This window comes from Pteronotus mesoamericanus, unplaced genomic scaffold, assembly GCF_021234165.1.
Source record: "Pteronotus mesoamericanus isolate MK-2021 breed Mesoamerican mustached bat unplaced genomic scaffold, CSHL_Meso_final contig_2, whole genome shotgun sequence".
In the NCBI taxonomy this organism is placed as follows: Eukaryota; Metazoa; Chordata; class Mammalia; order Chiroptera; family Mormoopidae; genus Pteronotus; species Pteronotus mesoamericanus.
In genome coordinates, this window is record NW_026555084.1 from 1,832,433 (window position 1) to 1,848,166 (window position 15,734).

The following is a 15,734-nucleotide window of genomic DNA, read 5'->3' on the forward strand; positions in this document are numbered from 1 at the left end:
ACCAGCAGGGCCCAGGGCTAGCTGCGCGGCTGCTGTCCCCCACCCGTGGGAGCCTGACTGAGAGGGCAACAGGACACGGAGGTCCCAGTCGTGTGCCCTGGCGGCTGTGACGGCCGCCTCTCACGGAGGGCACGGCCCTCCTTCTCACCCAGCAGGTCCTGCTTCCGACGGGGGGCCCCCCCAGCGGCTATACTGGGCGCTATATTGGGTTCCCAGGCCTACAGGGGGTGAGCTGGCCATCTGGAGAGGGTGCAGCCCTGTGCCCGGCAGAGTCAACTGACCCCGCGCCTCGTGGTGTCATCGCTGACCTTGCAATCTGGTATTGAAGAGATCGACGCCTGCCTTCACGCTGCTTCCTTTAATGTCCCTTTACTATGATCTGAACACACCCATTGTCAACATACAACCCTAACAAATACTGAAATGACACCCCTTTGGAAGGACGTGCTCTGCATGAGCGCTGCCCCGCCCCCTGAGCCCCTCCTCCACACGCATGCGCTGTGGGATCAACTGGAGCAGCAGGTTCTCCCCGTGCAGTTCAGTGACTCTCACGACTGCTCACTGAGGACCCGCTGTGCCTCGGGTGGGGCGGGCTCACTCCTGCCACCCACCTCTGGCCTCAGCCTGTTCAGCAGCAGAGCCCAGATGGCTGATTGGGGGTCATTCTCCTCCTCCAAGAGGAAGGGGAACAGGTTGGCTAAGACAGAGAAGGGACTAGAAGGGCATGAGGCCTGCCCTGCCGCCAGCTGAGCGTGGGGGCCGCGTGGGGTTTCTTCCCCACCCCTTCCTTCCACTGAACTGCGGTCTTACTTTATAATCTGGTCAGGCACCGGCTTGTTCTTGAACCTGGGGTGTTCATCCAAGACAGGCTGGACAGTGAAACACTGGATGTCTGGGGTCCCTGAGTTAAGGCTTCACATCATGTCTGTAGGTCACGGCGACAGTTCCAAGCGTAGCGGGTCCCTCTGAGACCTTCCAGGCCAGCCCCTCTGGGGTCAAGTTTGTATTGAATGACCAAGCTCGGGGTGCTGGCTGACAGCTAGGTCCTAGTGGCCACTTGGCAGCCAGAGCTGCCTGTTACTTGCAATGCTGTCCCAGGGCTCAGCCCCTGCTAACAGTTGGTTAGTAGTGCTTAACCATCATTATCATAAACAATAATACCATCTAATGCATTTATAGCTCCCAATCAATTGCGGAACATATCTCCCCATGGTCTCCTCTCATCTCTCCAATTCCATGGAGCAACATTGTTAATGTAAATCGTCCCCGCTTCATAGATGAGGATATCAAGGCTAGATAACTTGTTTGAGGCCCGCACAGCTACTGAGAACAAAGAAGGGTTTCTATTTACGTCTTTGAACCCTCAGCTCAGGGTTCTGTGCCTGCAGATTGCTAGTCGGGGGGGCCTTGGACCAGCGGCATCAGCATCACCTCAGTGCCTGTTGGAAACGGTCAATCTCAGGCCGCGCCTCCGAGCTACTGACTCGGACTCTGCATTTTTGTAAGATCCTCATCTGCATGCTCACATGTGAGAAGCACTGCTTTAGAGCATGCAGATACATGCCCTTTTACACTGGAACTCTGAAAACTTGGGAGTGAGCATGTGCCGGAGCATTGTAAGGCCATGTCCAGGCTCTGCAGGGAAGAGTCCCACAATCGGTTCGTGATGTCTGCCATGAGCACAGGTCTAGAAGGGGCACCATGCGTGTCAGATCTTTGTCACACTTATTCTAGACCTTTATTCACTTTACGAGAATGACACGGCAAACCAAAGGAACACAGCCCGCTGTCACTGTGCCCATCCCCGCTCCCTCTTTACCCACCTCCTCTTTAGAGATCCAAGTTCCCCTGTTGCTCTGTTCTGCCCAATGGCTGCTGAGATTCCACTCCTCCTGGGCCTGACACTTGTGCCAACCTCAGGATCACAGGCTCCTCGTGTCGGCATTCTAGCATGGGTGACTCACATCGACCAGGATTCCAACCCGCGTCCCACCACCGTCTCAGGGTGTCGAACAGATTCTACTGTTCCCTGTGCTTGGAATGCTTTCCCTGGTCCCCAGCACCTCCACGAGGGCTCAGTTCACCCTCAGGCAGGCCTGTACTTGGAGCTCTTGCCTCTCTGCTCCCTGTCTTCACCCCCACCCCCGCCCCACCAGACCGTGAGCTTTCTGGTAGCAGAGGCTCTGGCTCTTTCACACACACAAAATGGCCAAAACAGAATTCCAAGTTAAATCCAACTGGCCCTCATTCCCTGAACTCACTGCGCACCAGTGGCAGGCGTGTCTGGTGTCCTTGAGCGTCTGAACTGTAAGCCCCTTCCTTGCCCGCAAGCATTTTCACCGCAGGTGTCTCCACCGCAGCACCAGTGTGCCGTGACCGACAAAATAACTGGTCGACAGTTTGGCTTCATTTCTCCATTGACAAATCAATTTAAATACATTAAATACCTAATGTATTTAAGCTAGTTGTCATGACAGTTTGGTTTTATTTCATCTCTCCATTGACAAGTTCCCGCAGCACTCCCACTTTTATATTATATAAATCTCAGCCCCCCTAACAGTCTGCACAGTGACAAGCAGATGAGGTGGTCTGAAAACAGTGGATGATAACAAGTACATATATTTACTTGATAGGAAATATGGTAATAAAACTTCCTGGGCCAGATTGCACACTATAGTAGAAAATGATCACATACCAGCTTGCAAATCCTTAGGTAATACTGTCTGTATTGCAGACAATAACATTTCTCAGGCAGCTTTGGAATATGTCTGTCAATGGGCACATGAAAATATGTGACTACAAATCAACAATTTTTTAAAAATGTATAGCAATCAAGCCTTTTTTAATATTGTTATTCACTTTTTCCTGTTTCAGTCTGTCCTTTTACGGCAAAACTGCTTTATGGCAAATTAGTTCTGCAGCGAAAATGTTTGCGGTGAAGATGCTTGTGGCCGAGGTGTTTAGTGTGGAAGTGGAAGCGCTGCTAGGCCCTCGACTACCCACCTGTGCATCGCCTATGGCTGCTCTCCCACTAGTACAGCTGTGTGTGCTTGTGTCAGAGACCACGTGGCCCACTGAGACTAAAACATTTTCTATCTGGTCCTGTAGAGAGGAGACTGCCAACTCCTGTTTTAAAGAAGGTTCTAGGTCCTGTCTACTGACCTTAGCAACTGGCCTTGGTCCAAGCGGATAACCCAAACCTGTCCTGACGAGGCCAGTGACCCAGGAGGATGGGCGGCTAGGCTCTTACCATGTGGTGAATGTATGCATAGAATTGTGGCCCCGAAGTCTGGGCAGAGAGGATGGTAGGGGACAGGAGACACCCAACTAAGGCACCTTTCTTTTGAAACGTCTTCCCCCACTTGGATGTCTAAGGGGAAAGACAGGAGATCTGTCACCTTTCCAAACAGCTCGTCAGCTTTTCAGCAAGTGAAGGCAAGAGAACAAGGCTCAGGTTTTGGTAAAAAGTGTTCGAATCCTAGCTCCATCACTTCCTATGATGATGCGCAAGCTGCATACAGTTTTTGAGCCTCCAGTTTCTTATTTGTAAAATCTAGAGAGTAATTATACCCATCTCATAGCATTTTTAGGAGGGTAAAATGAAACGATGCATGAGAAATGCCTAGTACACGGACGGCTAGTTCATAAAGAACATTCTGTTCATCCATCTTAAACACAACGACAGCGTTATAGTGAGAACACAGACTCTGAGACACATAGATCTTGGAGTTCAAATCGCAACTCCATCGCGAACTAGCTTTGTAACATTACTGCCCTGCCTCATATATTCCTTGTCTACAAAATATGGAAAATTAATACTAACTTTACAGGATTTTATGGGGGTTAAAGGAATAATCGTAATAAAGCACTCAGTCCGTACATAGCATGAAGAGGACATTTAGCAAATGTCAGACCTTCCTTTTTCCACCTGGTTCTGGACTCTGAACGCGGCCTGCACACGAGTCTACGGTGCCAGGACACATGCTCTCTCTACCCGCCCCAGGTTAAAAGGCCACGGAGCTATTCAACACCAGATGTCCGCTCAGAAAGGCCTTCATACTAATCCCATGTCTCCTCTGTAACCAACTCATATTCGTAAGCAGCCAGCCCTTCCGCCAGTGGCAATTCCTCCTGCAAATAACCATGGTAGAGCAGGCATGAAGGACGGGCGGGCGTAATGAAAAGGTTACAGATGAATATGCATCACCCGCGGGAAAAATATTTGGATTACGGCGCGGCAGACTTAGCAGACCAGCCATGCACCCTGTCAACCCCACTTTAAAGGCTGTAACTTAATTTGTGTTAAAGGGCGCAAAGCGGGAAGCCAGGATGGCCACACACACCTCTGCTCGGGTTGCCCCTCCCCGGAGACTCCGCCCGCAGCACCGGTGGCGCTGAGCCCTGCGAACGCCACACCCTGCCCAGCATCACCACGTCGTCTCACGTCTTACGTCACCTCCGTCCTCCGCGCCCACCAGTGAGCGGCCCCCGCTCCCGGCAGTGACGCTGGCACCGCTCTAGGCTCTAAGCTGGCGGCGCCCTGTGGGCTCACGCCCCAGCAGGGCTACCCACGCTGGCCCCTGGGCCGGGGCTTCTGCAAGGATACACTGGCCCGGTGCGTTCTTCACGTCGTCGCCGGGTGCGGAGGTTGTGTTCATCCTCTCCGCGTTGGGGAACTGGCTCATAAGCTGCATCTGGAAATCCTCTCTTCGCTCATACTCCTTCCCTCGGTAGATGAACACTTTGTTCTGCAGAGAAATGACACCCATCAGAGGTCTCAGGGCCCAGGGTGGAGGACGTGGTCTAAGCAAAGCTGGGAGGCTTGCGACGTGATCACCGGCTATGGGGACCTCCGACAGACCTTTCTCCTCTCTGTTTCCCCACCAAGGGAAGGAGGAGCTGGGCTCCCTGACTTCCTCGCGGGGCACACCGCTCCCTTAAAAAGATCAGCTCTAAAGGGAGCGGGGATCGTGGGTGCCGAAGTCTTCCTCTTCCAACTGTCCTATGCAGAGCCCTCTGGATAATTCCTCACGCGGCTTTCACCGCGTGGGCCACGCCTACTCTCCTGTTTACCTGACCTGAAAGCTTTACTTCCGGCCTCTAAGGGCTACGTGCGCAGGGCCTGTGGGATGGGAGGGGCCCGTATTTGGGTCCTTCATCATTTGGCTCCTGGTCCTAGCTCTGCGGAGGCACACGGTTCACCTTTCCTTGACTACGTTAGCCTCTTCTAGACCAGCAGCTTTCAAACAGAGGGTGAAATCCCTTCCTGTGAGACCCTGGTAATGTCTGGAAGCATTTTTGGTTGTCGCTCGGGGGAGGTGGGTAGAGGCCTGGGATGCTGCTACACATCCCTTAATGCACAAGACAAATGAACTAGTTTAAAGCGTCAATACAGCTGAGTTAAGAAACGCTCTTCTGGACCAGATCTTTGCAGCCCCTAATGGCCTCTAAGGTCTTCCGTCCAAAGCCACGCCCGTCACAGCTACAGATCGGTGCTTCCCAACCCGGGGGCCCCTCTGAGGAGCCCAGGAGACCTGCGGAAGTTCAGGCGCTCAGGCCTCTCTCTGGCCCTGCTGACATGGACCCTGTGGAGAGTGTATTGTTACCAAGTCCTCCCCGGGGGTTCTGACGTGCGGCCAGGCTTGGGAAGGCACACTCTTCCATCAAGGAAATCCTGGGTAGTGCCCCACCCCCCGCCGCAGCTCGCGCCCCCGGGACTCCCACGCTGACCCTGGGCTGTGAACCCAGTGGGTCAGAGACAACGTTTACTGTTCCTTTTGGATCTCACTGAGCTCAGAAGTGAACCATAGACACCCACACCAGAAGGAGGCCTATAGCTGACCTAATCCAAGTCTCTGAATGATGAATGAATAACTGACGTAAGCAGAGGTTCAGGAACTGTACCCCAGGGGTCCTCCAGGGTCCCTGAGACCCTTTCATGGCCTCACAGGACCCAAGCTCTTTTCATAATAACGGTAAGTTGTTACATGTAAGAGATTTGCAGAAATAGGAAATGATTCATTATTTGCATTCCTTTTTAAATGAGAAAATAGTTATTTTTCATACAGATGCCATTTATATTAACACATGATGGATTTATTATTATTTTTAAATAAACTGAAAAATAGTTTTAAATTTTCTTGGTTTTAATTTTGAATGTGGTAACTATAGATAGAGTCTCTAAATACAGAAGTCCTTTGGGGACCTCAGTAATTTTCAGGATAGAAAAGGGGTCCTGCGTCCGAAAGGTCTGAGAACCAGTGCGCGGCAGGGTCTGCTGGGGGGCAGAGGGCCTCATTTCAGGGGCGGGAAGCTCAGCACCTCAGAGGCAGCCCTGGTGGCTCTGTCCTGAGAGCAACACGGGGTGACTCAAGGTGGCTCTGATGCAGGGGACTGGGGAGTGAGCGTGGGGGGTGGGGCGAGGGCGCGGTGTTGGAGCACCCATGGATCCTCAGTGCCCAGAGGGACGCTGAAATGCAAAGGCCCCGGGGCCTGGCCTGTGCCTGAGTCACTGCAAACTCACCCGCAGAAAGGAGGGGAATCCCTGGCCGTAGTATCCGACAGCAAAGTAGTCTGGTTTGGGTCTGAGGATTTTCATGATGTTTTCATAGAATTTCGCCTGTTGGATCTGAAAGGGGAAAACTCACAGCTTGTCACAACACAGATGTGTATCAAAGGCCCCTGCGTCTTGGAGAGGCCATGGCAAAGACCCGATTGTTGCATCCAAACCAGTACACGTATTTGCATATCATGGAAGTGTCTGTTTCAGGTCCACAGATTCAAGCAACAACATTAGAAAAACGTTCCCAGAAAGTCTCCCACCCCCCAGAAAGCCTGAATTGGCCCCCTGGCCAGCCCTATGCTGAATCCATGGGAATGAAGTGATTGTGTAGGCACACCCTCCTGTAGCCTATATATGAAGAGAGGTTACAGGCAAGTCCTATGCCATTTTACAGAAGGGACTTGAGCATCTGCAGACTTTATTACTGTTGTTGGGAGTCCTGAAACCAGTCCTCCATGGACACCAAGGGACAACGGTAATAGCTCTGTTTACAGAGCTATACCAGGCGCCATGTAAATCATGCTACCTGGACTAACTCACTGACTTGCATCATCCTTATAGCAAACCCACGAGTACTGTATCTCCCTTTTGCAGACAAAGAAATGTTATCTCCTAGCACAGCCAATAGGTAAGGAAGTGAACCCAGCCAGCTGCCACCAGGCATGGGTTTGTGAGAGTCTTCGGATGGATGCCGATGTCTTCCCATGTATGCGCACCACATAGATCACCAGTACCAAGAGGTGTGTGTTCTCCATATTTCAGCATCTCTGGAGACTGTTTGCATCTTACTTTATACCTGGTGCCATTTTACAATTGGTATTAGCTAGACAGAAATCATTAGCTAGCCAGACCTGGCACATATGTAAGAACAAACTATGACATCTTAAATTTGATACAGTATGGAAGATAAATGTGCATGGACCAGGCACGAGACGGTGAGGTGGGCTTGGTGCCCAGATGTGCGTGCACATCAGCGTGTGCATGAATGTGCATTGTGCATGCGCATATGTGTGCATAAATGTGTCCTGGGCATGTGTGTGGGTCTGAATGCGCTCTTTAGAAGGCCAGTGTGCCTCCCCATCTGCAAACATCTATGGGGATAAGCTCATGGGCCAGATATAGGTGTTTCTTTGTGCAAGCGCACCTTTTAGAACACTGTACTTCCCTAACCAGCCCTCCACCAAAAAGAACTATAAATCCCCTCTTAACATCCTGACTCTCATTAGAGCTGCACCGGCCTCTAAGAATGTGCTAAGACAGAGCCCTGGGGTCCTGGCTCTCAGGTCACCAGGAAGTAAGGGGGCGGGGGGCGGGGCGGTGAGTTGGGGGGGAAGCGACCAGAAAGCTCTGCATCTTCCCGGCAGAGGCCGCCTCCCCGCAGGCCCTGAGCGCCGCAGCGTCCCCCACCTTCCACTTCCTCCACCAAATCACAAGCACCGAGGAGCTGATGGGGAATGGCCAGATGGGGAGCATTTCAACGTGATTTATCTGTTAATCGGCAAGCACAAATTTGCGTTTTTATTTAATTGGCTTAGTGATTTGTGGGACTGTTACTGCACGTGGAGCCCAGCGTTGGTCGGGCGTGCACAATAGCCGCAGCTGCCCAGCGCCGAGCAGGCACTTAACACCCATCGCAGGGCCCCAGGAACCGGCTGATGAGTTTTCCCAGAATTCCTCCCTTTGGAAATACTCCCACCTGGGAGGGAGCCGCTCAGCACAGCCAGGCTCAGCTCAGGCCCCACGTCTCTTCTGAACCCGGGGTCCCACCTGCCTGGCCTCCCTTCTCCTCGTCCCGGCCTCTCTGGCGAGCCGAGGCCCTGGGCACCCAGCTCCCAGGACAGCCAGCTCCGCTGGGACGCCTTACCAGGTTCTGGCTGAGCAGTTCGTAGTCGAAGATCTCCAGCTCGTACTGCTCCGCCAGCTCCTTGCACAGGCTGATGGCCTCCTCCCACATCTGCAGGAAAGTCACAAAGACAAAGGTCGCGGCCCCTGCAGGTACGCGGAACCCTTGCAGAGGAAGGGACCAGGTGGCTCTGCCCAGGCTCCTGGGGCCGAACCCCAACCCGGCGGGCCCAGCCCCAACCTGGGGAGCCGGCTTCCCCCAGGAGCACCACCCCTCCTCTGCCTCCCAGCCTAGTTTCTTCATAAAAAATGGAGAGCCACAGATTGGGCTAGACACTGCTCCTACAGGCTCACAGGACCTTCACGACCCCTCTGAGGGGTGACTAGAGGCATCCGGGCCTCCCAGGTGAGAAACAGAGTTTCGCAGGCAGAGCAACAGCCCCAGCTCGGCGTCCGGCCAGGAAGCCCCCCGGGCCACCCGCGGCCGTGCTTCGCTCCCTGCCTTGGAACCATGGGAACCTTTGACTCCCGCGGCTTCCCCTGTGCAGGTGGCACAGGGAGGTATTGGCCCAATTTTCCAAAGAGAAACAGTTCACAGAGAAATAAGCAGGTGCCAACCATCAGAGAGTTTTGGAGACCAAGATGGGGCCAGATCCAGTCCTCCTAAAATTCATGCTTGGGATCTTTCTGTTCTGCCAATCCTGACACCGCCCCCCCCAACTCTGGCCATCTTCCCTCCCCCGTCCCTCTCTCCCTCCCTCTTGCTCTCTTCTCGTGGCGGGTGGGGGGGAAGAATGGCCTCTTAACAGAATTTCAGCTCGCGATCAGCATAGCTAATAAAGGCCCCATGCCGTACAGCAGCTCTAGAACCCGGTATCCAGTGTGGCTGAAACTGTAGGCCAGTCCCTGCGCAGCGAGCTCTCTGGGCTGGGTGAGTGGGCGGGGACAGCGCAGAGGCCGAGGTGGGAGTGGTACTAGAGGATTAAAAAGAGCGGCTGAGACTTTAAAAATAGGTCTTTTCCATTTTTGAAACTAATTCTGAGAAAACAAACCCTGGCCATTGGGGATCCTTTTCGTCTGCTTTGTCTGAGGCTGGAGCCAACAGGTCACTCCCCTCCCTGCCACCGCCGGGGGCGGGAGCCCCTGCAGAGGGACCAGGGAGGCAGGGTGGGCTGGAGGTCTGGCGGTCTCGAGGACACCCATCACGTTTCACGTTTGGTTTAAAATGGAAAAATGCACCTAAATGGAAAAGCTGGTGGAGGAGGGGGAGGCGAAAGGGGAATTGCCAAAATGCAGTGTGTGCTTTGTAGCAAAAGTGCTCTCTCTGCATCCAAGCATGAGATAAATGAGCGCCAGTGCCGAGCGGAGGCCGTGGCTGCATGTGCAGGGACAGCTTGGTGGGCAGGGCAAAGGCGCCCTCCAGCCGGGAGGCCCCACATCCGTGGGCCAGGCGGGGCCGGTGCTGTCTCGTCAGCCTGGGCTGGCCCGGGGGACTGCTGGGCTCAGGTGGAGGTCTTTGCCAACTTCCCACCATAATCTGCCAGAAATGCTCTCCCCATGTGTTAAGAGACCACTAAGGGACCAGGAAGGGGGCCAGGCAGGAGAGAAGCCTGGGATTTCCTCCCACGTCTGCCTCTGTGGTCACTGGGACCTCTGTCAGTCACTGATCCCTGGGTCTAAGACATCACAGCACCTGCTGGCTTTGAGGCGTGGGGTGGTACATGGTGATGTCAAGATGGAACGAGAGTGGGGAAAGTGTACACAGAAACAGATGTGCTAGCTGGGTTCTCAGGGATGCAGGGGAGCCTCCTGGGTGACGACGGACGGACTTACGGACTAGAAGCCATTGTGTGTGTCTGGAACAATGAGTTTCCATGAAGGGAGGTGGGGGGGCAGTTGAAGGGATGCTAAGGAATTTAGGCTTCATTCTGGAAGCTTCCACAGCAGTGGCTTTCAGAGAGAGCTGTACCCACCTGCTCCCTCCTCTCTGCTCCCAAAGTACTTGGTTACACCCTGCTCCCTCCCCCCCCACCACCATTACACAACACCAATGGGTGACTGAAAACAGGATCGTGATTGGCACGTCTGGCTTTCCGACCAGAGGGTAAGGTCTCTGAGATCGGGGGTTATGCCTTTTCCCTGTCTGCTCAGCACAGGGCCAGTTGGACTGGATATCTTGCAGGGGACAAGTCTCAGCCTGCACTTTTGGGGCTTCCTCCCCACCCTGCACTGTGACCAACTTCATCAGCTGAGAAGCCAACAGGAAGCTCTGACTTGATGTCCCGCAGGGAAGGAGGTTCCAGAGCCGCAGAGCCTCTGCCCTCAAGAGGCTTATAGCTGTAAATTATAAAACTGTGTTTTTATAATTTACATCACTGCTCGGCTCCCGGGGATTTATAAGCCCTTCCACAGACATTACCTCATTCTGTCTTTCGGGAGGAAAGTGTGGAGATTAGACTAAGGCAGATGTGGTGAACTGCAGTGATAGGACGGACCAGATTAAGTGTTAATTATGTCCTGATGAACTACAAGGGGCCTCGCAATTCAGAGGAGAGGCAGGAGGCAAACTGGAGGACTCCAGGAAGGCCACAGCGGGAAATGGCCATCCCCTGGGGCCTTGAAGGTGGAGTCAGGGCGCAAAGGGGAAGTTAGAACTCAAGGAGGTGGGATGTCCCTGCTCCCGTGTACCAGGTCCTGTGCTAAATGCTCTGCCTGCGTTTTCTACGGCATGTTCACAGCAGCACTAGGAAGTAGGCACTACTAGCACCTCACGGTGGTGGGGAGGGCACTGGAGTCTCCGAGGAGCCAAGGGAACTGTGGGTAGAGGAGTGAGGTTTGAAAGGCAGGCCGTCTGGATCCAGAGCCTGAGCGCTCAGCCACCAGGCCACGACCCCCCGGGGTATGCGCTGGCACTGGGTTGGCGCTTCCTAAAGGCCCCTGGAGAATGGACGGTGGGCAGCAGTTGATCTGGCTAATCTCCTGACCAAATCCAACTGGGCGTTCTGTCCTTCCTGTTTAGAGATCAATGATGGCTCCACAGTGTCATTCCTACAATCGATCCATGCAGTTATTCAACATGTATTTATTGGGCCCTGCCTGTCAGGCTCTGTCCTGGCCACTGGGCATTCAGCAGGGGACACGTGTCTGCACACAGAGCGTTCTAAAGTGAAGAGCCAGGGCATGAACAAGGAAGACCAAAACGAACAAGGTGATGCTTGACAGTGACAAGTGCTTCGAAGAGGCACTAAGGTGACTCAAGGCTGGGCTGTTGCTTTGTCTAGGGTGACAGGGAAGGCCTTGAGGTTGTGACGTGTGAGCAAAGCCCTGGGCCATGAAAAGGAGCCAGGTGTGGGATGCGGCAGAGGAGGAACGTTCTGAGCTGGGGAAAGCCAGTGCAAAGGCCCTGTGGTGGAAGAGAGCGTGGTGTAGAGTATGTGAGGAGGCGGGAGCCTGCAGGGATGAAATGAGAGGAGCAGTCAGAGGACAGCTCAGCGGGGCCTCGCGGGTCATGGGCAGGATTCTGTAACTTGTTCTACGGGGAATGGAGGGACCAGGAAGATGACTGTAAGCAGGAGAACAGCGTGATCCAAAGTATGTCTTATGATCACCCTATTCCCCATATGGAGGAAGCTCTGGTGGGGACAAGAGAGGAAGCAGGGAGTCTGCTTAGGACTCATTGGTGTCAATATGGGCGGGTGCCTTGAATGAAGGTGGTAGGAGTGAGGGTGGAGAGGGATGGAGGGAAGTGATCAGACTTCGCACTGGACAGAGAGCTCGCTGAAGACAGACTGGGTGGGAGGATGGGGTAGAGCCGCCCTTCCCAGCGGCAGGATCCCCACAGAGAGGGCCCGCAGGGACACAGTACCTTTCCTTTGTCAAAGTAGCCTATGATGATCTCATACAGCGTCTCCTTCAGCTGTCGGTGGGTCTGGGGGTGCTGCTGGCCCGTCTGCATGACCTGCGATGTGCACTGCTCATCTGACCACTGTGGAGAAAGGACACATGGAGTCAGCAGGGGCTCAGAGGCTACCGAGGGAGGGCCGGGGGCTTCCCCGCTGACGAGGAGCTGCCTCCCCGCCCCCCTGGGGTCAGCAGTAGCCAGAGAGACACTGGTCTGCAGGTTCCGCTTGGGAAGCGCCTCCTGATTTTTGCTGAGTTTGCCTGACTCTCTGTTGGCTCCTATATGTGGTGTGTAGGGATTTTCTCTGAACCCCTCTATGGTCCCAGCTCTTCAAAAGCCAAAGGAAATCCCTCAGACTTTGTCCAGTTATAGCAGCACTTTTCAGAGGAAAACAGCTCACTGGGTATGCCGGTGATTTACAATTGGTGATTGGATGTACCATAAAATGCCTGGAAGTTATATAACATGGCAAGACACATCTCGAGGGGTTACTGCTGCTGCTCAATGTGGAGGTCACCTGAGACCTTATGTGACCAGGCGAAGCAGCGTGGAAAGGCAAAGCAGCGTGTCAGGGCAAGAGTTTTGGCACTCGGAGCAAAACAACATTTATTTGGCTAATCCTTTTTTTCTCTTTTTTCTTATTTTAGCTCTCCAGCTTGCTGTGAGGCCCCCGGGGGATCCCGGCCCGAGTCGGCTTTGCTGGAAGGGCAGTACCTTGAGGAGCCAGGTGTGGAGGAGGAGCGTGTAGGCGGCCTCCGTGTAGTTGTCACAGTCCAGGTGCAGATCGCGGAGTTTGTACAGGTACCTGTTTGGGGAAAGATGCTGGGTTATCAGGTGCAGTGATAACGGGGCAGGCGGAAGTCACATAGAACAACTGAGTCCCTCTGGGGGTCACAAGGGAGTTCCCCAGCCCTGCTAGCCAGGCGCCCCTGCCTGGGCCATGTGACAGCACTCAGCACCTGCGGGGCACTCAGTGCACGACAGGTCCCCTGCTCAGTGTTTCAGATGCCTCGGATCATTTAACCCTCGTGACAGCCCTGTAAAATGGTCTGTCGAGGGTACCTATTTCAGATGAGAAAACTATGCTTCTAGCCAGTCCTCTTCAGCTTCATACTGAAGACTCCACAATATGACAAGGGAAGTCAGGGAAGGAGAACTGAGTAACCTGTCAGACACCATGTGCTAGTAAAGGGAGGCGCTGACTGTGCCCCCTGGCTACCTGCCTCTAGAGCCCATGTTCTAATCGTGGCATGATTCCAGCAGCATAGCCTGGCCACAGCTCTGCAAAGGGGGCAGCTCCTACCTCCCCTCGTGTTCCCAGGTGCAAAGGAAGCGCATCTATAAAAGGAAGAGGACAAGGGACTAGACAGTGGATGTTCACTTCGAGGCCTGGAGCTGGCGGCAGGAGAATCTACCGTTCTACAGTAATCACCTCCCACTTCCCGTCCCTTTACAGTGTGATCTTTCCACTCTGAGGCCTGGGGTGACCCTACAATGCGGGCTGCTGAGGACAGGACAGGAGCAGAGGAAGGGCGCACTGGTCAATTCTTAGGTATTTGATACCTAACAGGTACCAAGGGGCGGTGAATTAACTTTCTGGCGCCCGACTTTGCTTGTCTGGAAAAGGCAATGCCCAAAGAGCCTACCTACGTGCATAGGAAGGGCCAAGCAGAGCGCATTTGAAGGCTCACGAAGGGACAGCTAACAGTGCTGCTAATACATGTGAGTTTGCACTGGAAGTGATTAGCAAAGAGCCAGCACTGAGCAAAGATGGTTCTTATCTGTTGTCTTGGTGAACTGGGTTCTTATGCTAAACATTTCCTCCCGCCACCGTTGGAAACAGAATGCAGAGCCAAAGAACCGCTGCATTGGTGATGTGCACGTCATCAGGATCATGCAACTCTTAGTACTTTGGTGAAGGGAAGACACTGTGATGCGGTCCCCTTGGCCCCTGCCTCTGAGAGGAAGGTTGTCGTCTGGAACTGCAACAAGGTTCTGCCCTGCTGTCTGACCACAGCAACCAAGGGCTTCGGGAGCACCTGCTCTCAGAGCGGATCCCGGGGCTCGGGCTGAGGCTCCTGCTAGAAGAAACCTTTCTTCATGGAATGGTTGCCAAAGGAAGAGCTGGCGTTTCATGGCCCTGGCTGTAAAACGTGGCCAGTGAGCCAAATGCAGATGCCTGACCTCAGGGCAGGGGCTGGTGAAGATTTTGAAGGAAAAAAAGGTCAACTAGCAGTTTTTGATAACTAATGAGCCAGGACAGCCTAGTGACCTTTTGCGTGTTTATTTATTCAATCAGCAAGGTTGTCCTGAGCATGCGGGCTGTACCAGGCACTAGAGATATGTGGGGACAAAAGCAGACACCGTTCTCAGGATTTGGAATTTGGAGTCTAGGGAAAGGGAGCAAGTGTCAATCAAATAACCACGCAAATACTTGCCAAACCATAGCTGTGACCAGTGTTTTGAAGGACAGTCTATGGCACTATGAGAACAGGATTCACGCAGGATTCAGAAAGGGTTCCACAGCTGGGCTGGGGTCTGAGGGTAAGGGAATGAGTGCGGAGCATCTCAGATAGAAAGAGTCCTCATTCATTCATTCATTCATCAAATGGGGGCTTTATATAGTATATCAATTCATTCTCCCAACAATCCTATAGATAGGAAAACCGAGACCTATGTTAAAGTAGACAGAGGCAGAAATAGGTAAAACCAAGTTTTGAAACCAGCCATTTCTGCCTCTACAATCACGGCCTTTCCTCCCTCTCCCCTCCCTTAACATTCTGCTGACCCATCAGAGCTACCAGTGACCTTGCACGTATGGAGCGTGTGGTTCACCTTTAAGACCCCACCTGAATGGCTGACTCCTACCTTATCTCCCCAAGCCGGTCTTTGGTCCCTTAGATCCCTGAGGGCTGAGTCCAAAGCACTTGGAGAAAGCAGTCGGAGGGAGAGCCTCCCTGTTACGCTCAACTTCTTAGTCGGCTGACGCACCCTCTCCTCTCCTTTGTCAACTCAACTGCAGAGCCCAAAGCCACACAGCCGGATGGGCTCGATCAGGGATTCAGATTCAGACACCTCCAGATGCCAGATGGGCAGCTGGAGAGACGTGCACCGGTGAACGGAGACGGCGTTGTGACCAGAGCCAATCTCCTGCCACAGCCAAGCAAGGCAGCTGTTGTCAGGACGGGATAAGGACTCAGCGTTGCTATACCTTCTGAGTTTTTCAGGAGAAGCGGGAAATTTGGATTTTTATGGAAAACGTTCAGATTTTTAAAAAACTTGGCAAACAATGAAAAACGTTTTTAAATACTGTGCCTGCCAAACGGAACAGATTTTCAGATTTTACGTCCTGTTTACAACGTCTGGTTTAGGCAAATGCAGTTTTCCTAGTATGAAAGGACTCAAATCTCCGAAGCTCATGGAGATCTG

At 53.3% G+C, this 15,734-nt stretch overlaps 1 protein-coding gene across 1 annotated transcript in view; it reads right to left on the reverse strand.

Moving 5' to 3' along the window:
* The window catches only part of DOCK2 (dedicator of cytokinesis 2), a 358,186-nt gene that overhangs the window by 16,682 nt on the left and 325,770 nt on the right, over positions 1-15,734 (reverse strand). The window contains exons 37-42 of the mRNA XM_054568066.1: positions 13,020-13,110; positions 12,270-12,389; positions 8,427-8,516; positions 6,524-6,628; positions 4,607-4,748; positions 811-892 (exon numbers count right to left, since the gene is read on the reverse strand). Coding sequence (XP_054424041.1) covers positions 811-892; positions 4,607-4,748; positions 6,524-6,628; positions 8,427-8,516; positions 12,270-12,389; positions 13,020-13,110 — 630 coding nt within the window. The remainder of the gene's footprint in view (positions 1-810; positions 893-4,606; positions 4,749-6,523; positions 6,629-8,426; positions 8,517-12,269; positions 12,390-13,019; positions 13,111-15,734) is intronic.